Consider the following 25,911-nt stretch of genomic DNA (forward strand, 5'->3'; position numbering starts at 1 on the left):
GTGCCCCACTTGTGACAGGATACTTACCGGGACTGGATCAGACACTGAATGTGGCTCTCCAGCAGGGATACGACTTCCTCAAATCCTCCCCTGAAATGAGATTCATCCTTCATGAAATCCTCCCCACTCCACCAAGAGTGTCTTTCCGCCGTCCACCTAACCTTCGTAACCTCTTAGTTCATCCCTATGAAATCCCCAAACCACCTTCCCTACCCTCTGGCTCCTACCCTTGTAACCGCCACCGGTGTAAAACCTGTCCCATGCACCCTCCCACCACCACCACCTACTCCAGTCCTGTAACCCGGAAGGTGTACACGATCAAAGGCAGAGCCACGTGTGAAAGCACCCACATGATTACCAACTGACCTGCCTACACTGCAAAGCTTTATATGTGGGAATGACCAGCAGCAAACTGTCCATTCGCATGAATGGACACAGGCAGACAGTGTTTGTTGGTAATGAGGATCACCCTGTGACTAAACTTGCCTTGGTGCACGGCCAGCACATTTTGGCACAGTGTTACACCGTCCGAGTTATCTGGATACTTCCCACTAACACCAACCTGTCAGAACTCCGGAGATGGGAACTTGCCCTTCAGTATATCCTCTCTTCTCGTTATCCGCCAGGCCTCAATCTCCGCTAATTTCAATTTGCCGCCGCTCATACCTCACCTGTCTTTCAACAACATCTTTGCCTCTGTACTTCTGCCTCGACTGACATCTCTGCCCAAACTCTTTGTCTTTACAAATGTTTGCTTGTGTCTGTGTATGTGCGGATGGATATGTGTGTGTGTGCGCGCGAGTGTATACCTGTCCTTTTTTCCCCCTAAGGTAAGTCTTTCCGCTCCCGGGATTGGAATGACTCCTTACCCTCTCCCTTAAAACCCACATCCTTTCGTCTTTCCCTCTCCTTCCCTCTTTCCTGATGAGGCAACAGTTTGTTGCGAAAGCTTGAATTTTGTGTGTATGTTTGTGTTTGTTAGTGTGTCTATCGACCTGCCAACACTTTCGTTCGGTAAGTCACATCATCTGTGTTTTTAGATATATTTTTCCCACGTGGAATGTTTCCCTCTATTATATTCATATCATTAATTTGAACCCAACAATTACGTTTGTTATTGTCACTGTTGCATTTCGAAATCTTTCCTGTCATCTTATTTTCTCTTTCTGTTTTTGCAAGTAGTTTCACTTTGTATTCACCTTCTCCTCTTTACCGAATCTACCATACAATTTTATCCCGCCTATATATACTCAATAATATGTAACCCACTTCCAAACCATAACCAAAAATTTTTTTTTCCGCTTTCAACAATACTGCTGCTACAAAATCCACCGTTTCCAGTTCACAAACAGTTCCTTTCAGCTATTAAACAGCCATTTCGGCTAGTTCAAATAACTTTAGCTTTTTTTCGCTTTTTTTCCATTTCCATTTTTCCCACATCACTGATCTTTTTTAGCCGCTTCCCACAGGTTTTAATGTCATTATTTCTTCGTCAGACAATTGTTAGCCTCATTTTCACAATCTGCCACCACAAAACTACTCCTTTTAATAGATTTACACGCTGTTTTTTCGAAATTTTCCCCAATTGCTCCACCCTTTAATGTGTTTTGGCGGCAACACAACCTTTGTGCATATCATTGTCTACCAACCCAAGTTCACCACAGGATCAACATAGCCCAGCCATAACCAACACCTTTTCACCTTTTATCACACCAGATCTCCAGTTGCTTTCTAGTTCACCTTATCTCTCGCCATATATTTTTATTTTCATTTTCATTTCAGCCTCATGTTACACTTTCCACCTTCTAATACCATGTCACCCTCACAACATCCCCACAACAACCCCATTAAGTTTTATTTACATTCCCTCCGCAAACACGCCTTCGCCCTAGCCAGATTACACTCCCATATTTTATTTTCTCAGGCTTGTCTGACATTTGGCATTACCCCCAAAGGCCTCACACTTAAAGTTCCCATCTCTGGCTGCAACCCTTCTTTCCATCAGTCCCTATACCAGTTCAAAACTGAACAATCCATTGCCCTCACCCACCTAATCCTTCACCTACACATCAACTCAGCCAATGAACACACCCGTCAACTACTATCCTTAATAAATGTCCTCAATCTTTCCTCTCCCACATCCACACCGGCTGTTCAGAGCATCCTCCTACAGGCCAATCGCAAATTAGAACAGCATGCCACCCTCCACCTCAAAAAACTATCCAATCTCCTGCTTTCCCACCTCCGGAAAGGCAACTCACTCACCCTTCACAACCTCTCCAGCAAACCTCAACCTCCTCTCATTGCACACAGACCCAGTCTCTCCCATCTACTCAATCTCCCACTTCCAGCTCCACTCCCCCCAAAACCTCAAAATTCCAATCAACACAATCTGGAACCACAACACCCTAATTCAGTAGTTAACCTCTCCTCCAAACCTCTCTCCCAATCCGAAACCTCTGTCCTATCCAAAGGCCTCACCTTCAGCCCCACTCCCAGTTTCAACCAAACAGCCCTCGTCAAAGATTTACTGTTCTACACACGTACTCTCTGCTGGAAATATCACTTTGCCACAAAGAAAAATGATCCTAATCCTACTCCTAATGGTCCAACTCCCCAAGACACTATCCAAATTGAACCCTGACTGGAACAGTTCCGTCCTCTGTCACAGCGGGACCCACCTCCTCTTCCTCAAAATCACCCTCTCCAAACTTTCCAGGAATTTCTGACTTCCAGCCTTGCCTCTCAGTCCTTCTTAAAAAACCTTAATCCTACTCCCAACATCACCACTGCTGAAGCCCAGGCTATCGGTGATCTGAAGGCTGACCGATCCATCGTCATTCTTCCGGCGGACAAGGGTTCCACAACCGTGGTACTTGATCGTCGGGAGTATGTGGCTGAGGGACTGCGTCAGCTTTCAGACAACACTACATACAAAGTTTGCCAAGGTAATTCCATTCCTGATGTCCAGGCGGAGCTTCAAGGAATCCTCAGAACCTTAGGCCCCCTACAAAACCTTTCACCTGACTCCATCAAACTCTGACCCCACCAACACCCTGCACCCCTACCTTCTACCTTCTTCCTAAAATTCACAAACCCAATCATCCCGGCCATCCCATTGTAGCTGGCTACCAAGCCCCCACAGAACGTATCTCTGCCTACGTAGATCAACACCTTCAACCCATTACATGCAGTCTCCCATCCTTCATCAAAGAAAGTATGTGCGGATGGATATGTCTGTGTGTGTGTGTGTGTGTGTGTGTGTGTGTGTGTGTGTGTGCGAGTGTATACCCGTCCTTTTTTCCCCCCTAAGGTAAGTCTTTCCGCTCCCGGGATTGGAATGACTCCTTACCCTCTCCCTTAAAACCCAAATCCTTTCGTCTTACCCTCTCCTTCCCTCTTTCCTGACGAGGCAACCGTTGGTTGCGAAAGCTAGAATTTTGTGTGTATGTTTGTGTGTCTATCGACGTGCCAGCACTTTCGTTTGGTAAGTCACATCATCTTTGTATATATATATATATATATATAACAGAGGGAAACATTCCACGTGGAAAAAATATATCTAAAAAGAAAGATGATGAGACTTACCAAACAAAAGCGCTGGCAGGTCGATAGACACACAAACAAACACAAATATACACACAAAATTCAAGCTTTCGCAACAAACTGTTGCCTCATCAGGAAAGAGGGAAGGAGAGGGAAAGACGAAAGGATGTGGGTTTTAAGGGAGAGGGTAAGGAGTCATTCCAATCCCGGGAGCGGAAAGACTTACCTTAGGGGGAAAAAAGGACAGGTATACACTCGCACACACACACATATCCATATGTGTGTGTGTGCGAGTGTATACCTGTCCTTTTTTCCCCCTAAGGTAAGTCTTTCCGCTCCCGGGATTGGAATGACTCCTTACCCTCTCCCTTAAAACCCACATCCTTTCGTCTTTCCCTCTCCTTCCCTCTTTCCTGATGAGGCAACAGTTTGTTGCGAAAGCTTGAATTTTGTGTGTATATTTGTGTTTGTTTGTGTGTCTATCGACCTGCCAGCGCTTTTGTTTGGTAAGTCTCATCATCTTTCTTTTTATATATATATATATATATATATATATATATATATATATATATATATATATATATATATATAGGGAAACATTCCACGTAGGAAAAATATATCTAAAAACAAAGATGATGTGACTTACCAAATGAAAGTGCTGGCAGGTCGACAGACACACAAAATTCAAGCTTTCGCAACAAACTGTTGCCTCATCAGGAAAGAGGGAAGGAGAGGGAAAGACGAAAGGATGTGGGTTTTAAGGGAGAGGGTAAGGAGTCATTCCAATCCCGGGAGCGGAAAGACTTACCTTAGGGGGAAAAAAGGACGGGAATGTTTCCCTCTATTATAATCATTATATATATATATATATATATATATATATATATATATATATATATATATATAAAGAAACATTCCACATGGGAAAAATATATTAAAAACAAAGATTCCATTACTTACCAAACGGGAAAGCGCTGGTAGATAGGCACAATAAAAAAAACACACAAACAGAAAATTTCAAGCTTTCGCAACCCATGGTTGCTTCGTCAGGAAAGAGGGAAAGATGAAAGGATGTGGGTTTTAAGGGAGAGGGTAAGGAGTCATTCCAATCCCGGGAGCGGAAAGACTTACCTTAGGGGGAAAAAAGGACAGGTATACACTCGCACACACACACATATCCATTCACACATATACAGACACAAGCAGACATGTTACAGGCAAAGTGTTTGGGCAGAGATGTCAGTCGAGGCGGAAGTGCAGAGGCAAACATGTTGTAGAATGACAGGTGAGGTATGAGTGGCGGCAACTTGAAATTAGCGGAGATTGAGGCCTGGTGGATAACGGGAAGAGAGGATATACTGAAGGGCAAGTTCCCATCTCCGGAGTTCGGATAGGTTGGTGTTAGTGGGAAGTATCCAGATAACCTGGACGGTCTAACACTGTGCCAAGATGTGCTGGCCGTGCACCAAGGCATGTTTAGCCACAGGGTGATCCTCATTACCAACAAACACTGTCTGCCTGTGTCCATTCCCACATAGAAAACTTCACAGTGTAGTCAGGTCAGTTGGTAAATCACGTGGGTGCTTTCACACGTGGCTCTGCCTTTGATCGTGTACACCTTCCGGGTTACAGGACTGGAGTAGGTGGTGGTGGGAGGATGCATGGGACAGGTTTTACACCGGGGGCGGTTACAAGGGTAGGAGCCAGAGGGTAGGGAAGGTGGTTTGGGGATTTCATAGGGATGAACTACGAGGTTACGAAGGTTAGGTGAACGGCAGAAAGACACTCTTGGTGGAGTGGGGAGGATTTCATGAAGGATGGATCCCATTTCAGGGCAGGATTTGAGGAAGTCATATCCCTGCTGGAGAGCCACATTCAGAGTCTGATCCAGTCCCGGAAAGTATCCTGTCACAAGTGGGGCACTTTTGGGGTTCTTCTGTGGAAGGTTCTGGGTTTGAGGAGATGAGGAAGTGGCTCTGGTTATTTGCTTCTGTACCAGGTCGGGAGGGTAGTTGCGAGATGCGAAAGCTGTTTTCAGGTTGTTGGTGTAATTTGTTCAGGAATTCCGGACTGGAGCAGATTCGTTTGCCACGAAGACCGTAGGGAAGGCTATAGGGAAGGGACCGTTTGATGTGGAATGGGTGGCAGCTGTCATAATGGAGGTACTGTTGCTTGTTGGTGGGTTTGATGTGGACGGATGTGTGAAGCTGGCCATTGGACAGATGGAGGTCAACATCAAGGAAAGTGGCATGGGATTTGGAGTAGGACCAGGTGAATCTGATGGAACCAAAGGAGTTGAAGTTGGAGAGGAAATTCTGGAGTTCTTCTTCACTGTGAGTCCAGATCATGAAGATGTCATCAATAAATCTGTACCAAACTTTGGGTTGGCATGCTTGGGTAACCAAGAAGGCTTCCTCTAAGTGACCCATAAATAGGTTGGCATACGAGGGGGCCATCCTGGTACCCATGGCTGTTCCCTTTAATTGTTCGTATGTCTGGCCTTCAAAAGTGAAGAAGTTGTGAGTCAGGATGAAGCTGGCTAACGTGATGAGGAAAGAGGTTTTAGGTAGGGTGGCAGGTAATTATATATATATATATATATATATATATATATATATATATATATATATATATATATATATATAACAGAGGGAAACATTCCACGTGGAAAAAATATATCTAAAAAGAAAGATGATGAGACTTACCAAACAAAAGCGCTGGCAGGTCGATAGACACACAAACAAACACAAATATACACAAAAAATTCAAGCTTTCGCAACAAACTGTTGCCTCATCAGGAAAGAGGGAAGGAGAGGGAAAGACGAAAGGATGTGGGTTTTAAGGGAGAGGGTAAGGAGTCATTCCAATCCCGGGAGCGGAAAGACTTACCTTAGGGGGAAAAAAGGACAGGTATACACTCGCACACACACACATATCCATCCACACATACAGACACAAGCAGACATATTCGACCTGCCAGCGCTTTTGTTTGGTAAGTCTCATCATCTTTCTTTTTAGATATATATATATATATATATATATATATATATATATATATATATATATATATAACTTCTGCACCAATTCAGTGCAGTAATGTGTTCATTGTAAATAAGTATTTAGTAGCTGTATTACATGTTTATTACTTTATAAATAAATAAAAAACTTTTTTATTTTTCACTCAATGCATTAGTATTTGTAAAATGATTCTTTCATATAGCGTTCATTAAAAAATGATGACCATACCAGTTGGGACCTGTGGAATGGTACACTAGCTTATTTGTCTGAGTTGCAAATATTTCTCATGTATTGTTGTTTTTCTGACATGTTCTACATCTTGGAGGACCTCCTCACTACAGATCAATCGGAATGAAAGTAAATCTAATCTAATCTAATCTAATCATGATTATTAAATTTTCGTCTCCCTTCACCATCTGAATAATTTCTTTTACCTCATCATACATTTCATCAATCTCTCTGTCATCTGCAGAGCTAGTTGGCATATACACTTGTACTACTGTGGTAGGCGGGAACTTCATATCTATCTTGGCCACAATAATGCATTCACTATGGTGTTTGTAGTAGCTTACCAGCATTCCTATTTTTTTATTCATTATTAAACCTACTCCTGCATTACCCCTATTTGATATTGTATTTATAACCTTGTATTCACCTGACCAAAAGTCTTGTACCTCCTGCCACCGAACTTCACTAATTCCCACTATATCTAACTTTAACCTCTCCATTTCCCTTTTTAAATTTTCTAACCTACCTGCCCGATTAAGGGAACTGACATTCCACGCCACAATCCGTAGAAAGCCAGTTTTCTTTCTCCTGATAACAACGTCCTCCTGAGTAGTTACCGCCCGGAGATCTGAATGGGGGACTATTTTACCTCCGGAATATTTTACCCAAGAGGACACCATCATCATTTATCCATACAGTAAAGCTGCATGCCTTCGGGAAAAATTATGGCCGTAGTTTCCCCTTGCTTTCAGCTGTTCGCAGTACCAGCACAGCAAGGCCGTTTTGGTTAGTGTTACAAGGCCAGATCAGTCAATCATCCAGACTGTTTCCCCTGAAACTACTGAAAAGACTGCTGCCCCTCTTCAGGAACCACACGTTTGTCTGTCCTCTCAACAGATACCTCTCTGTTGCGGTTGCATCTATGGTACGGCTTTCTGTATCGCTGAGGCACGCAAGCTTCCCCACCAACGGCAAGGTCCATGGTTCATGGGGGGGGGGGGGGGGTTAATACATATGAACAACAAATAAGTACACATTATATAAGGTTAACACAAAAGCATCTCCCATCCAACCTAAGTTCACTTTCCACTACTATACATAAGAGTTCACAATGTTTTTGACTATACCGACAATATACCAATAAATGCAATGTTTGATTTGCCAGTACAAAGAGTTTTGTCTTGCACTACCAGCTGACACCGCTGAACAATTTCCAGACAGCTTGTACAGGTGTGAAGTGCGCATTATACAGACAAAGCGCATCATAAAGCATTACTGGTGAAAAAAAATGCTGATCGAAAACATAGTTTAGTGACTCCAGAACCCTTGTAAAAATCCCCGAACTGTTGCCATGTGTTCACTACATCCAGTTAAAAATACATTTGTATCTCAGACTGGATATTATGTGCATATTTTATTTGCATGAGTATGGTAACTTTAAACATCTGGATCTCAGCAACAGATAATGTTTCTGAAAAAAGTTTCAAGTTTTCTCCAGATCACCATCTTAAGATTAAATGGTAAAAATTTTGACGATTTGCCATGAACATAAATTATAGAAGTGTCATCTCCACAAATGGTACTGTTGGTACCCAAAAATTGTGATTTTCAGGAGTATCTCGATGACAGATAAAGATTTTCACAAACACGAAAGTGGCATTTCTAGATAATTGTCTACAGAACGTCCAGTTAAAATTTGAGCCATTTGATATGCTTAGTTATTTATATAATTGTGGGCCACAGTGCAAAAATGGCTAAAAATTGTGTTTTCTGGTCTTCTGCATATGTACAGGAACTCTGAACTTCTGGATCTCAATAGCAGATAATGATATTGAAGAAAACTTTTGAAGTTCTCCAAGAACATCCTCTTAAAAACACACGGTAAAAATGTTGACAACTGGTCATGAACAGAAATTATAGAAGTGGCCTTCCCCACAACTGTACTTTCAGCACCCAAAAATCATGGTTTTTCAGAGTTTTCTCAGAAACTGCCCCTTAACAAATGATGATTTTATAAGTTACCTCAGACCCAGCCTAGACCATGCCTAACGCAAAAGAACCAATTGATTTGCCTAGGCTGGGGGAACTGAGAAATGTTGCTGCAATACTCTAGTTCTTCCAATAGGTATACAAATGGTCACTAGGCCAAGGGCTATCCAAAACACTTGATCACTTATATCTGTTACTAACAGAAACTGAGAGATGACCCCCCGGAAAAGTTGCATTCTCATGCGTGGCTTTTTGGAACATATTGGTACCATGCACTGTCATGTATGGACAGATATCAGTTCAGTGTCTTGACTAATACCAAAACGAACCATGGTCTCCAAGTAAGATTAGGGGTAAACAAAACTGCACAACATATTCACAGTTGGTACACCTATCCGAGCTTATGATCATCTTTTTAGTGTATTTGGTCAATCTCTCCAACTTAAAAAAATAAATAAATAAATAAATAAATAAATAAAAAAAAGGACCATTTGCTATCTTTCCATGTGTGATATGCTTATTTCATTTATAAAGCAGCAACAGTTTTGTATGGTTCTTTCTTCACATCTGTGTTGCAGTGAAATAATATTTTGTTATCCTGTACAATCCAGTACGTTTTATTATGAACATCTGCTTCCCACTTCATGTTTTACTAGTGTTACTTGGCAGGCATTACACACACAGTTCCCAGACAGGTTAAAATTACTAAAATTCTCAGGACTATTATATCCTAATATTTTGTCCCCATTGCAGGGGACATCTTTGAGGGTAGATTGTGGGAAGGAGCAAGGAAAGGGGGGGGGGGGGGCTTGTAGCTGCAATTTGTCTAGAGCACACAGCGACTTGCCACTCCAGTTTAATAGGATCATGAGGACAAGATTTGATTAATTACAGCATGCAAGGAGGCATTTAAACAATCATTCATTCCCCTGCTCCATGTGAATGAAACTCGAAAAAACCATAATAAGTGGTACATAGGGATGCATCCTCTGCCTTACATTTCACAGTGGTTAGCAGAGTGTGGATGTAGATATGATTATTCTAATGCACAGATAGGAATTTTCTTTATGTGGTGTCTTATTTGTACATTACATCTGCATAAATTTAAGTGAAGTATGAAGAAGACAGGTAATGAAGCAGCTTAACAATTATTAAAAGTAAAATGTGTTTCTACCCTATAAACCCACTGGATTGGTATTTTATAGGAAGTGTAAATATTTGTAACCAAATAATGATTGAAATTACAAAGTGGATCTACTATCGTACAGGGTAACAATTATTGAACTATATGAAATAAAGTTGTCATAATTTCTGAATGGTTTGCATTAGGATGTTCAAACTTTACGGTTGGCTGCAGGGCATGATGGGAATTAGAATGCACATGTGCATGCATCTCCTTTTTGTTGGCCGTTTGCATGTGAAAATGTCACGGTACAACATGCCTGAGCATACAGCGCTTGTGAAGGCCTACTATGCGAGCAATAAATGCCCAACTGTGGCTCAAAGGAAGTTTGCGACCAAGTTCAAGCTGAAGACAACCAACAATCAAGAATTTGATTCGCAAGTTTGAGAGAACGCATAGTGTTCATGATGACAGTGTTGGCAATGTCAGTCTCCACAAAGGGTGAAAATGCCTGAAAACATGGAGAAGACATGCACTGTGTTTCAAACAAGCCCCAGGAAACCGATCAGATGAGCTGCATAACAGGTGGGAATCAACAGGGAGGCACTGTGACAAATTGTTGTTGAAGACCTGCACCTCTTTCCATACAAAATTCAAACCCATCAGACACTAAGCCCCAGGCCCATGGGACAGCACTTGTGTTTCACCAACACTATTGTCCACAGAATTGACAAATAAGACTTTGACTTGAATATGGTTTGGTTTAGCGAAGAAGCCCACTTTTATTTGGATGGGTTCATCAATAAGCAAAATTGGCATATTTGGGGGACTGAGAATCCGCATTTCATGGTTGACAAGTCTCTTCACCCTCAATGTGTGACTGTGTGGTGTGCAGTGTCCAGTTACAGAATAATCAGTGCAATATTCCCTGATGGCATGGTGACTACTGAACGGTATGTGAAGGTTTTGGAAGATGATTATCCAAAGTGACTCTGATTTCGACAAGATGTGGTTCATGAAAGATGGAGCTTGACCGAATCAAAACAGGAGCATGTTTGATATCCTAGGCAAGCACTCTGGGGATCCCATTCTGGCTCTGGGGTACCAGAGACCACTGGCAAAGGGCCTCTATTGGCGCCGTATTCTCTGGACCTGAACACATGTGACTCCTTTTTGTGGGGCTATATTAAAGACAAGGTGTACAGCAATAACCCCAAAACCATTGCTAAGTTGAAACCAGCCATTCAGGATGTCATCAGCAGCATCGATGTTCTGACACTTCAGCAGGTCATGCAGAATTTTGCTATACATCTGCACTACATCACCGATGGCAGGCATATCAAACATGTCATAACCTAAATCTGACAAGGGAACCTCCCCATCGCACCCCCCTCAGATTTAGTTATAAGTTGGCACAGTGGATAGGCCTTGATAAACTGAACACAGATCAATTGAGAAAACAGGAAGAAGTTGTGTGGAACTGTGAAAAAATAAGCAAAATATACAAACTGAGTAGTCCATGGACCACATAGGCAACATCATGGAGAACATGAGCTCAGGAGCGCCGTGGTCCCGTGGTAGCGTGAGTAGCTGCTGAACGGAGGTCCTTGGTTCAAGTCTTCTCTCGAGTGAAAATTTTACTTTCTTTATTTTTGCATAGTTATTATCTGTCCGTTCGTTCATTGACGTCTCTGTTCACTGTAATAAGTTTAGTGTCTGTGTTTTGCAACCGCATCGCAAAACCGTGCGATTAGTAGACGAAAGGACGTGCCTCTCCAATGAGAACTGAAAACATTTGATCGCAAGGTCATAGGTCAACCGATTCCTCCACAGGAAAACACATCTGATATATTCTATACGACACTGGTGACGGCATGTGCGTCACATGACAGGAATATGTTGTCGACCCACCTAACTTGTACACTTGGCGAATGGGTAAAAAGATTCTTCTACCTTGCCCGATTTAGGTTTTCTTGTGGATGTGATAACCACTCCCAAAAAAGTGATGAAAACATAAGAGTTTGTCACATAAACTGAAAATAAAAAGTTAAAATTTTTCACTCGACAGAAGATTTGAACCAGGGACCTCTCATTCCGCAGCTGCCCACGTTACCACGAGACCATGGCTCTCCTGCGTTCCTAGTGTCCTTGATGTTGCATATCTTCCCATGAACTACTCAGTTTGTATATTTTGCTTATTTTTTCACAGTTCCACACAACTTCTTCCTGTTTTCTCAATTGATCTGTGTTCAGTTTTTCAAGGCCTATCCACTGTGCCAACTTATAACTAAATCTGAGGGGGGTGCGATGGAGAGGTTCCCTTGTGAGTATCTGTGGTGACATTTACATGTTGAATAAAGAGTGTACATGCTGTATTTGTAATTAATTTATGTTGTTTAAATATAGTTCAATAATTGTCACCCTGTATATTCAGAAAGAAACAGAATAGGGAGTGAAAACAAATAATATCCAGTCAAGAAGCAGTATCAAAATGCAGTTTTGTTTTGGGCTCAGAAGAGATCATACTGTAAAACAATTTGGTAAACAGCACACCAGTAAACAATGAATTATCCCCCGAGATGCTACTGAGTTGAGATTATGTGTCCAATCAGAAGCAAACACAGAGGTTGGTTGTCAAACTGCAGTTGCCACCTTATCGCTAAGCATTGTGTTGAAACATCTTGTAAAATGGGTTTTGGTGTATTTAATATGTGTGTATAATTAGATTAGATTAGTACTTGTTCCATGGATCATGAATACGACACTTCGTAATGATGTGGAACGTGTCAGGTCAATAAAAGGTGTCTATACAAGATATTACATTACAAAAAATATTACATTGCACTTAATATTTTTTTGTGGGGGTTGGGGAAATTACCCAGTTACTATATCCAAAAATTCATCTAATGAGTACAAGGAGTTGCCATTAAGAAATTCTTTTAATTACCTTTTAAATGCCATATGGCTATCTGTCAGACTTTTGATGCTATTAGGTAAGTGATCAAAGACTTGTGGCAGCATAATTTACCCCCTTCTGAGCCAAAGTTAGCTTTAACCTTGAGTAGTGAAGATCATCCTTTTTCCTATTGTTGTAGTCATGTACACTGTTATTACTTTTGAATTCATTCGGATTGTTAATAACAAATTTCATAAGTGAATATATATATATATATATATATATATATATATATATTGTGAGGCTACAGTGAAGATCTCTAGCTCTTTAAATAAGTGTCTGCAGGATGATCTTGGATGAGCTCCAGCAATTATTCTGATTACACACTTTTGTGCAATGAACACTCTTTTACTCAATGATGAGTTACCCCAGAATATGATGCCATAAGAAAGCAGAGAATGAAAATATGCGTGGTAAGCTAATTTACCCAGGTGTATATTGCCAAAATTTGCAATGACCCTAATAGCATAAGTAGCTGAACTCAAACGTTTCAGCAGATCCTCAGTGTGTTTTTTCCAGTTCAACCCCTCATCACTGCATACACCTTGAAATTTTGAATATTCTACCTTAGCTACCGATTTCTGATCGAAGTCTGTATTTATTAATGGTGTCATTCCATTTACTGTGTGGAACAGTATATACTGTGTTTTGTCAAAGTTTAATGACAGCCCATTTGCAGGAACCACTTAATGATTTTCTGAAAAACATCATTTACAATTTCACCAGTTAATTCTTATCTGTTGGGTGTGATAGCTATACTTGTACTATCGGCAATCAGTATCAGCTTTGCATCTTCGTGAAAACAGAATGGCAAGTCATTAATATATATTAAGAACAGCAGAGGACCCAAGACCGAACCTTGCGGCACCCCATTCTTGATTGTTCCCCAGTTTGAGAAATCACCAGTTTTTTGCATATTATGTGAACTGCTTATTTCAACTTTCTGCACTCTTCCAGTTAGGTATGATTTAAACCATTTGAGCACTGTCCCATTCATACTACAGTACCAGAGCTTATCTAGAAGTATTCCATGATTTACACAATCAAAAGCCTTTGATAGATCACAAAAAATCCCAACGGGTGACTTCCGGTTACCCAGAGCATTTAATATTTCATTAGTGAAAGTATATATGGCATTTTCTGTTGAAAAACCCTTCTGGAAACCAAACTGACATTTTGTTAAAACTTTATTTTTACAAACGTGTGAAGCTACTCTACAATGCATTACTTTTTCAAGAATTTTTGAGTCAGAAGAGAGATTGGACGGTAGTTGTTGACATCAGACGTATCCCCTTTTTTATGCAACGGTTTAACAATGGCATACTTCAGTCTATCTGGCAAAATATCCTGCTTCAGAGAGCTATTACATATGTGTCCTTGTTCCTGATTACCATATATTTGTAATATTTTTGAAGATATGTTACCATGAGCTACAACAAAACCCATTTGGGGGTTTTGCTTCCTGCAATGACTGTTTTACCATTTATAGGATGACAACAAAAATAAGCAGTTTTCATCAATGTTGCAATCCTTTATTATTGTTTTCTAATTTGTTTTAAGCACTTTTTCATTGTGCATGGTCAAAGGAGAGAAATCAGAGTACACAATTAACAAAAATAAACCACAAACACTTTATTAATTAAGGATCAACTCCATCTGTGGCAGTTTAAAATAGTGTGTAGTTCTGTTTGATACTTTAGTGGCTGAATTGCTTCAAGTACACAGCCAAATAACAACTTTTCCACAAAGTAGCAGCTGCCTGACAAGTCCACCCCAGTGCTGCAGATGAGTGGGCGGGCTGCTTAGACTCAGTAATAACGGATATTTTGAAAACACTACAGTAATGTACACTAGTAAAGCGAACACGCGGATGTCCTTATAACAAGAACATGCAGCAGTGGCACCTGGAAACTCCAAGGGGCATGGCCTGAGGCCTGCTCATATTGGCTCCCCCACTGATGCTGCACTCTCTCTCTCTCTCTCTCTCTCTCTCTCTCTCTGTGTGTGTGTGTGGGGGGGGGGGGCACGCGCGCGTGTGTGTGGGCACTCGTGCACACGCACTCTAGCTTGAGAATGCATTTACTCTCAAAGTTAGCAAGTTTCTTTCTTTTTTGTGTGTGCCTGTTGATGACTCAAAGTTTTTGCTTTTTGATGAGTGATCTCCCATACTCCTAAAATATTTACTTTCTAACAGTGCTTTCCTACTACTATATTACCCATAGTAATAGCTACATCGATTCTGAAACAATTTATCAGCATAAAAACAAAATGAGATCAGCCATAAAAGTAAAGATGACTCCTGAAATGCTTTGAAAATTTTGTTTGATGACATAGTGCTGAGTCACACTGTTCACAGTGAGGTGTTCAGCATGCTTCCCAGAAGAACAACTACTGCTTGCAGCTAGCACAAAGAGTGCATAAAAGTTCCTAAGAATATTGCTTTTCATATGGTACACCCCCTTCCCCTCCCCTCAGGACAAACTATACTGAAAATGTCTAGACAAGACATGTTCATAAATTTAAGAGCTGGAACAGATATTTACAAATTATTTAAAATTCATCTCAATGATGCTGAACAAAAGGATGATCTCTTCAAAATTTGTTCCTTTATCAGTCAGCTCCATAACAAACTCTTGGAATTCACAGTATTCTCTGAATACTTCAACAGTGATTAGCAAATACACTGGTGTCCAAAATTAAAGCAAATGAACCATTATTTCCCTGTCTTGTGTCTAATTCACCATATAATCATATAAGCTGTCAACAAATGTCTCTACAATTGTGTTCTGCATAGAAAATGTCATTCTGGTCAATGGACAACCACACAAATGATGATGTCAGGGCACCTATCAAATGGGGAATGTTTGCCGGGTAGTCCAACATCCATAATCGCTTTGTGTACAGTCACCAATGATGCAGTACAGCGCGAAGATGATGCCTACCAGACACTCTGCGGTGGAGGGAAAGAAGAAGAATGGAAACAGAAAAGTCGCAAACTGATGAGGCCTGATGGCTTAATGTGAATTGTCCTGTTGTTTCTTGCATGTGGCGACAATTGAGAGAGACTGAAACAGTACCCCAAAGACCAGGGCAGGGCCAACCCTGTGTGATATCAGAAAGAGAGGACCATTATTTGGAAGTAAGGGCATGACAGTACCGCCTTAGTACTGCACTGTACCTGGCATGTGATCTTGCAGCACCTACATATACATCTACTTGATTACTCTGCTATTCACAATAAAGGGCCTGGCAGAGGATTCAATGAACCACCTTCAAGCTGTCTCTCTACCGTTCCACTCTGGAATGGTGTGAGGGTAAAACGAGCACTTAAATTTTTCTGTGTGAGCCCTGACTCTTACTTTATCATGATGATCATTTCTCCCAACGTAGTTGGGTGTCAACAGAATGTGTTCGCAATTGGAGGAGAAAACTGGTGGTTGAAATTTCATGAGAAGATCCCGTTGCAACAAAAAACGCCTTTGTTTTAATGATTGCCGCTCCAATTCACTCATCGCATCTGTGGCACTATCTTCTCTATTTCACGATAATACAAAATGAGCTGCCCTTCTTTGAACTTTTTCGATGGCGTCCATCAGTCCCACCTGATGCAGATACCACACTGCACAGCAATACTCCAGAATACAGTGGACAAGTGTGATGCAAGCAGTCTATTTCATAGACCTGTTGCACCATCTAAGTGTTCTGCCAATGATTCGCAGTCTTTGGTTTGCTCAATCCACAACGTTATCTATTGATTGTTCCAATTTAGGTTATTTGTAATTGTAATCCGTCAAGTATTTAGTTGAATTTACAGTCTTCAAAATTCAGTGGATTTCTTTTAGTACTCATGTCAATAACTTCACACTTTTCTTTATTCAGGGTCAATTTCCACTTTTTGCACCATACAGATATCTTATCTAAATCATTTTGCAATTCACTTTGGTCATCTGATGACTTTACAAGATGGTAAATGACAGCATCATCTGTAAACAATCTAAGATGGCTACTCTGATTGTCTCCTATGTCATTAATATAGATCAGGAACAAAAGAGGACCTATAACACTTCCTTTGGGAACACCGGATATTATTTGTTTTACTCGATGACTTTCTGTCTTATTACTACAAACAGTGACCTTCCTGACAGGAAATCACGAATCTAGTCGCACAACTGAGGCAATATTCCATAGGTATGCAGTTTGGTTAGAAGTTGCATGTAAGGAACGATGTCGAAAGCGTTCTGGAAAGCTAAAAATATGGAATCAATTTGGCATCCCTTGTCGATAGCACTCATTACTTCATGAGTATAAAGAGCTAGTTGTGTTTCGCAAGAATGATATTTTCTGAATCTGTGCTGACTGTGTGTCAATAAATCATTTTACTTGAGGTAATTCATACTGTTCGAAAACAGTATATGTTCCAAAACCCTACTGCAAATCGATGTTAGTAATATGGGCCTGTAATTTAGCAGATTACTCCTACTTCCCTTTTTGGGTATTGGTGTGACTTGAGCAATTTTCCAGTATTTAGGTACGTTTCTTTCTGTGATTGAGCAGCTGTATGTAATTGCTAAATATGGAGCTATTGTATCAGCATACTCTAAAAGGAACCGGACTGGTATGCAGTCTGGACCAGAAGCCTTGCTTTTATTAAGTGATTTAAGCTGCTTTGCTACACCTCCGATATCTACTTCTATGTTTCTCACCTTGGCAGTTGTTCCTGACGGAAATTCAGGAATATTTACTTCATCTTCTTTGGTGAAGGAGTTTCAGAAAACTGTGTTTAATAACTCTGCTTTAGTGGCACTGTCATCAGTGACTTCATCGTTGTTATCGCACAGTGAAGGTATTGATTGCATCTTGCCATTGGTGTGCTTTATATATGACCAGAATCTCTTTGGGTTTTCTGCCAGATTCCGAGACAGAGTTTCATTGTGGAAATTATTAAAAGCATTTCACATTGAAGTATGTGCTATATTTTGAACTTCTGCAAAACTTTGCCAATTGTGGCGATTTTGTGTTCGTTTCAATTTGGCGTGCTTTTTTCGATGCTTCTGCAACAGCGATTTGATCCACTTTGTGTACCATGGGGGATCAGTACCAGCACTTATTAATTTATATGGTATATATCTCTCAATTACTGTCAATACTATATCTTTGAAATCATTCCACATCTTTTCTATGCTTACATTGATCAGATCGAGGGAGTGAAGACTGTCTCTCAAAAAGGCATTAAGAGTATTTTTATCAGCTTTTTTAAATAGATATACTTTGCATTTCTTTTTGATAGTTGTAGGTGTTATGGTATTCAGCCTAGCAGCAACTGCCTTGTGGTTGCTATTCCCTGTATTCGTCATGATACCTCCTATTTATTCAGGATTATTTGTTGCCAAGAGGTCAAGTATGCTTTCACAACCATTTACACTTTGAATGGACTCATGAATTAACTGTTCAAAATAATGTTGTGAGAAAACACTCAGTACAATTTCAGATTATGTTTGTGCCTGCCGCCAGCTTTAATGTATAATTTTTCCAGCATATTGAGAGTAGACTGAAGTCACCACTGACTATAACTGTACGAGTGCGGTACCAATTTGAAATGAGACTCAAGTTTTCTTTGAACTGCTCAGCAACTATATTTCCGAGTCGGGGGGGTCGGTAAAATGATCTAATTAATAGTTTAGTCCGACTGTCAAAAATAACCTCTACCCATAATATTTTGTACGAACTGTCTACTTCAATTACACTACAAGGTAAACTACTTCTGACAGCAATAAATACTCAACCATCAACTGTATTTAATCTATCCTTTCTGAGCACTCTTAGATTGTTTGAAAAAATTTTGGCTGAACTTATTTCTGGCTTTAGCCAGCTTTCTGTACCTATAACTACTTGAGCTTCAGTGCTTTCTATTAGGGCTTGGAGCTCTGGTTCTTTCCCAATGCAGCTACAACAATTTATAACTACAATACTGATCGTTTCTACAACTACCTTACTGTGCTTTTCTTGCCCCTTTTTAGACGAACACCCTTTCTGTGGTTTCCTGAGCTCCTCTAACCTAAAAACTTGCCCAGTCCACACCACACAGCCCCTGCTACCAGTGTAGCCGCTTCCTGTGTGTAGTGGACTCCTGACCTATTAAACAGAACCCCGAAACCCACTGCCCAATGGCGCAAGTCAAGGAACCTGCAGCCTACACTGTCACAGAACCACCTGAGCCTCTGATTCAGACCCTGCACTCAGCTCTGCACCAAAGGAAAATAGTTGGTTCTATCGATGATGCTACAGATGGTGACTCCATCATAATCTCGCAAGCAAGACTGGCAGTCTTTACAATTTCTGCTAGCCACCCAAAACCATATAGAATCTCCTACGATCCAAAGTGACACACATCATTGGTACTGACATGAGCCACTACCTGCAGTTGGCTGCACCCTGTACTCTTCATGGCACCTGGAAGCACTCTTTCCACATCCGGAATGACTCATCCCCCCCCCCCCCCGCCCCCCCCCCCCCGGTATGCACACACGGAGTGCACACTGGCTTCCTTCTTCCTTCTCTCCTTGGCAGCCACATTCTTATAGGGCCCCATTATGCGCCTAACATTGGAGCTCCCAACTACCATCAAAACCATCCTCTGTGAATGCCCAGACCTTGCGGCCCAAGAAGCTTCCTCGGAACAGGGTGGATGACGGCATTCGGCTTAGAGACTTCGACAGCCACAGATAACACCCAAAACCTGTTTGTCAAAGGAACCAGGGGGAGGCCCTACAATCGGCCCCTCAGAAAGTATTTTGCTGCCTGCCAAACTTTGGAATGATCTCCCACTCAATCGCCGGTGAGGGGTCAACCTCAGTGCAGGCAGTACCCAAGGCGGCCATGGCAGTGGACCGACTGGGGGACACGTGGGATGTGCTCAGCGTCCCTCACATCCGACCCCCCACAGTGATGCCCCTTGGCAGCAGCCTCAAGCTGTATGACGTAAGCCAACACAGCCTGGAGCTGTGAGTGAAGGGTCACCAACTTAGCTCGCATCTGTACACAGCAATCACAGTTCCTGGATATATCATATCGAGACAAATGGTGTACAGAAGGCTTTGGAAAGTCACCTTTATTGTTGGAGACCTGCTGTACATGCTCCTCTGATGCGTCTTCACAGAATGGAACGTCTAGAGTGGAATCATCAACATGCCAGACGGGCAGTCTAACAGTGGGCCAATCTTTTTCTCAGATATGAGTCCCAGTTTGGTCTGGAGAGTGATTCTTGGTGCATTTGCATCTGGAGGAAATGTGGAACATGATTTTGGGACCCAAACATTATGGTAAGAGGCCAGTATTGAGGAGGATCCCTAATGTTGTGGGCAAGGATTATGTTGACAACATTAACACCTCCTCAAGAAATTGTATGGGTGAACTGGCAAGGTGTAACTGCTATCAGGTATCATGACAAAGTCTTGGGACCTCGTGGGGTGGTTGTGAGGTGGTGCGGGCCGAGGCTTCATATTGCTGGATGATAATGATGGATCTCATGGAGCAAGAGCAACTGGTGCTTTCTTGAAAACTGAAGATATTGCACTCATGGCGTGGACTGCTTGCTTTCCCGATTTGAATCCCATAGAGCATGTCTGGAATGCACTAGGGAGACAGGTTGGATCATGTCAGCAACCACTCTCCAAGACTTGCGAGCAGCTCTCCAGGAAGAATGGGAGTTACTGCCTCAATGTGAGATTTACGATATCATTCACAGTATGCCCCATCGTTTTCAGGCCTGTATTGCTGCCAGAGGTGGTCATGCCCCATACTGAGCACATTAACCAGTTGTAGGAATGTGTGTGCAAATCTATTAAGTTGGAAAAAATGAAGAACATTTTTGTCAACCGTTATGCATACTGCAGTTGTTTACATTCTGTAATTTTTACATTGTTTCTACTTTACTATCACCCATTTGTACTGTTTTGTGGTAAAATAAACACAACCTTGCAAATTTTCCATCTGTTACTTTAATTTCAGACACCAGTGTAGTTCAGTACTATGGAAATCACTTTTCGAAACATTTTAATTGTGTAAAGCCAGTGAGATTTGGGCTCAGATAGATGGCAATGAGCTTTCCCTTAAGGGGTTTCTGCTAAAAAGAAAAAGAAATACATGTGATCCTATTGAAGTTTCAGTTATGGGGCTTTGTGCCTCACCGGTACTGAAGATGATTGCCTAGCAGCCAAATACAGATTTTTCATACAATCTACTTCAACAACTTATTTTATGTTTTCATCAGATGAACAACAGGAGCCTATCATATAAACAGAATGAATAATTACCCCACTGAAAGTGAGAGTAACATGAAGAATAAAGAAAGAGGAACCGATGAGTGCAGATTCAACACTAAAACAGAAATATTGGCAGTAAGGTGTAAACATAACAGTTGTGTGAAAATAGTGTCTAATCATGAGACACTGCAACCAACAACCCTCGGCAAGTGATGGAACAAGTCTGGAAAAAAAGTATATTCAAATTCTGCAGTCTATATTGACCGCAAAATACAAGTGCACTGGAGGTACTGATAGGCTTGACTGGAATATGTAGAAGTACTGGATCGGAATTTGGATAAATAAATGGTACTTTCAACTGATAACCAGTGCAATAGATGCAACGGTCAATGCACATATCATTTATTGATATGAAAATACTTCTATGCTTCAATTCTGAAAATTTGTTGCAAGGTCATATCTTGCTCAATCATCATCTCTGTCCAACCTTAAGTGGGGTGCATATCTTTCACACACAAAACCATTAACATCACATGTTCAGGCAGCAATGAGAATTTCCAGAACCACACATATGATTGAATGTACAGATATGGGAAAACAAAGAAAATGTGAAGTTTACAAGAAACATGCAAGGAAGCAGTACTGTATACATAATATATAGTTATATATTGACAGTTTTGCTGCTTACCCGCCAGGGTAGCCGAGCTCTAATGCGCTGCTTCCTTGACTTGGGTAGGCGCACCAGCCCCAGATTGAATTTGCCTGGTGGATTAACAACAAGGGCCGGTATGCCAGCCAGCCTGGATGTGGTTTTTGGGCAGTTTTCCACATCCCGCTAGGTAAATACCGGGCTGGTCCCCACGTTCCACCTCAGTTACATCCAGGCTGGCCGGCATACCAGTCCTTGTCATTAATCCATTGGGTGGATTCGATCCGAGGCCAGTGTGCCTACCCGAGTCAAGGAAGCAGTGCGTTAGAGCTCTCGGCTACCCTCGCAGACATTTGAAACATGTTCACATTATCCCATAGCTTACATTAGACGCAGACAGCTGGGGTATACTAATTCTGTCCCAGTGGGTTCGGGGTGGTGGCAGGAAGGGTATCCGGCCACCCTCTGCCACTAACACCGCCAAATCAATAGTGACAAGGCCAACCCAGCACTGCCGCGGGAATAAGGCCTCACAAGAATGACGACGATTGACAGTTTTGCTGCTTGGCATTCAAATTAAAAAGTTATTGTAATGTTAATTGGTATTCCTGTGATCCCCATTTGGAGGTGGATTGCAATACACACTACAATTTTTTCTAACATTATTTGTTTTCTAATAAATTACGAGAGACTTCCTAGCTTTCAGAAATATTAGTTCTTTCCTCTGAGATGAGAGCAGGATACTTTGGGAAATGTTTATAAGGAAGAGCAGATCACCCAGACCCCAGGATAAGAGGATCCCACCTGTAGTGAGGACACAGGTAGACAAAGATGAAGGAGGAAGCACTACTACACTTTACACCTGCTGAAAATAAGTATTGGCAGCAATTCCATCTCATAGTTTATTAGTTTTCTCAACAAAATTTTTCTTTGTACAATACTTTTCTTCTTATTTTTATCTTGTTATACTTGGCACCACCTGGCAAATAATTTATGTCACAGGAAATAGTGTGTTTCATGACTTGTTCTGGACTTTTTGACCTTTCTGGGAAAGAACTCTGTGATGAGCAATGTCTTTGGTGTAAAGTATCCCACACAGTTTGTTGAGCATTTATGTAACACTCTTATGCTCAATAAATAAACTAGTCATTAATTGCGCAGATATTCTGTGAATCTTTGTTCTCTCATCCATTAATCTACATTGAGAAGAGTCCAGACTGATGAATGATGCTCAAGATCTGGGCAAACAAGGGTTTTGTATACAACCTGTTTCATATATGAATTACAATTTGTTAGGATTCTTTCAAAAATCTGCGTTCCCATGGTAGAATTTAACAATTGTTCAATATTAAATTGTTCTGGAGAGGAGCTCATTGATATCTGAAGGTTTTAAACAATTCCAGTGACTGACTGCCAATCACAATTTTCAGATAAATACTATCAACTTTGCAATCTGTGAAAATGTTCAAATTATGATACGATTAAATGTAGCAGCAAAGTGTTCCTGATTTCCACCTTTCAAAGCAGTTAATTTCAGGAGATTTACCTAATTGTCTTTGTGTGTGTGTGTGTGTGTGTGTGTGTGAGAGAGAGAGAGAGAGAGAGAGAGAGAGAGAGAAAGTGTGTGTGTTTGTATGGCGGAGATATAAATGGACTGGAACTTCAAACATTCATACACAAATGATCAAAAATGTTATACTGATGTTGTATAAGCTTCTTAAAACACAAGTCATAGTTCACATATTGCAAAAGTTAGAAAGGCAACATTAATTACTAGGACAGAAGGTGTTTCACTACAAATACCTGTAAGAATAGGGATGAGTGCCTGTGGTGTTCCATCTCCAACAATATTATATCCATGTAGTTCAATTGCATTCAGGTTTTCAGTAAGAAACTTATAAGACTGTGGCATTTTTCTGATGAACATATTGTGAGACAATGAGTCAAATCCAAACATCAGAACATTCAGTCTGAGAGCATCATGTGGTAGTTTATCCCAACCAGTGCGATCCAAAACATCTTGATCATGGCGTATTCCTGCCAAAACACTGTGCCATCTACAACAAATTAACAATCACTGCAAAAAATGTTCAACTTTGAAAAATTTGATACAAGTATATTTTGTTCTTAAATAAAACTTATCTATTAAGGGTACAGAATACTGACACTGTAACTATAAAATAATGCAACCAGTCATTTCACATTATTTTCACTCAACCTCACATTGCTGAAAATGCATACTGTAACAGAACATATTTTTGGACTACCTCCTAATTTCACCAGCACTTCATCTCAAGTAACTTCAGCATAACAAAACAGAACTCACGTTAATGTTCACCCATCATCGCCCAATAATAAGCCTCCTTGATCTAAACAGCCAGTTAATAGAGTAATACATCAATTCATGTCCCATGAGCTACAGCACTTGCCTAGGTAAGTTGGCTTGAGTGCTCCAAGAACACAGATTGCAGTATCACAGGTGTTACAACATTTGAGGGCTATCTGTAGAGAGGCCAGACTAACCCATGGCCAGAAGAGTGGCAGCAGCCTTTTAGGTAGTTGCAGGAGCAACAGTCAGGATGGTTGACTGATGTGGCCTTTTAACATTAGCCAACATGGCCTTGCTGTGCTGATTCTGCGAACAGTGAAACCAATTCGAAAATATAGCAGTCATTTTTTTCCCCAAGGGCATGCAGACTTACTTTATGGATTTATGATTATGGTGTCCTTTTCAGTAAAATGCTACAGACATAAAATAGCCCCCATTCAAGTATCCAGTTAGGGGCTACTCAGGAAGAATCATCATCGGGGTCTGGCATTCTACAGATTGGAGTCTGGAATGCTAGATCCCTTAATTAGATAAGTACATTAGAGAACCGGAAAAGGGAAGTGGGATATGGTGAAGTTAGTTGTAGTAGGAATTACTGCAGTGTGGGGCAGGAATAGGCCAAATAGTGAATAAGAGAACAGGAATACACATAAGCTACTATGAACAACATAGTGAACACATAATAGTATCCAAAACAGACACAAAGCTAAAACCCATCAGCGTAGTACAAGTTTATATGCCAACTAGCCCCTCATATGAAGAGCTTGAAAGAAAAATAATAAGGCAAAGGAAATTATGTAGGCAGTTAATGGAGACAGAAATTTAATTGTGTTGGGGACTAGAATTCGGCAATGACCATCCAGCGAATGTTTCTGTGTAGGTCTCCACAGCAGGCAGCTGGTTCATGCACACATGCTGACTGTTGATAACATCTTTTATGTTCCCTCAGAGAGACAGCCATTGGAGTGTGCAGTGTGAAATGTCTGAAAGCAAATACCCTGCAACAATTGTGGGAAGGGTCCAGGCTGGAGGGAATTTCCTGGGTTATCTCCATCATTCTGGAAGGCACAATGGATCAACACAAGCACCAAGCTATCCTTGGGGATCATGCTCACTACTACATGCAGTTTGTTTTTTCTTGGCATAATGGTGTTTCTTTTTTTTTTTTTCTTTTTTTTGCCAAAAAACCATGAACAAGCATTGAGGTATGAGCGGGAGCATTATTGTGATGCAATTTCCAAGACTGGTTTTGTCACAGCTCCGGTTGTTTTCTTCAAGTTGCTTCAGGCAAACTGCACTCCCAGGTAATATTCCTTCCTGACCATACGACATTAAGGTAGGATGACACACTATCCCACTGTAATTGGAGAAAACAGCATGACGAACCTTCACATGTGATCAAACTTCTTGCATTGTTTTTGTATTGACTCTTCAGGCAGTTTCCATTGTGACACTTGGGCCTTTGTTTCGACATCATGCCCATATACCCATGTTCTGTCAGTTGTTATAACTTTCGTTAGAAGTTCTGGATCATTGACAACTTCATTCCACAATTCCTGAGCTATACCTACACAATGTCATTTTTGATCAAAATTCAACAATTTCAGAACGAACTTTGCTGCTACACGTTTCATGCCCAAAACATTTTTTAAAAAATTTAAAAAAGTAAAAAAATCATTTGGCATAAGCCAAGGGAGATTCCAACATCATTAGCAACCTAGCAGATGGTGATTTTCCAGAATCATTTTTTTTTTTTTGTACTTTTTCCACAGTGTCATCAATAACTGATGTGCTGGGGCAGACAGACAGTCG

General features: G+C 41.0%; 1 protein-coding gene across 3 annotated transcripts in view; it reads right to left on the bottom strand.

Annotated features, from left to right (window-relative positions):
- The window catches only part of LOC126236620 (uncharacterized), a 274,946-nt gene that overhangs the window by 117,776 nt on the left and 131,259 nt on the right, over window positions 1–25,911 (bottom strand). For all 3 annotated transcript variants that reach the window (XM_049946061.1, XM_049946062.1, XM_049946060.1), the window contains exon 6: window positions 23,574–23,827. In XM_049946061.1, the coding sequence (XP_049802018.1) occupies window positions 23,574–23,827 (254 nt within the window). The remainder of the gene's footprint in view (window positions 1–23,573; window positions 23,828–25,911) is intronic.

Source organism: Schistocerca nitens, chromosome 2 (assembly GCF_023898315.1).
Source record: "Schistocerca nitens isolate TAMUIC-IGC-003100 chromosome 2, iqSchNite1.1, whole genome shotgun sequence".
NCBI lineage: Eukaryota > Metazoa > Arthropoda > Insecta > Orthoptera > Acrididae > Schistocerca > Schistocerca nitens.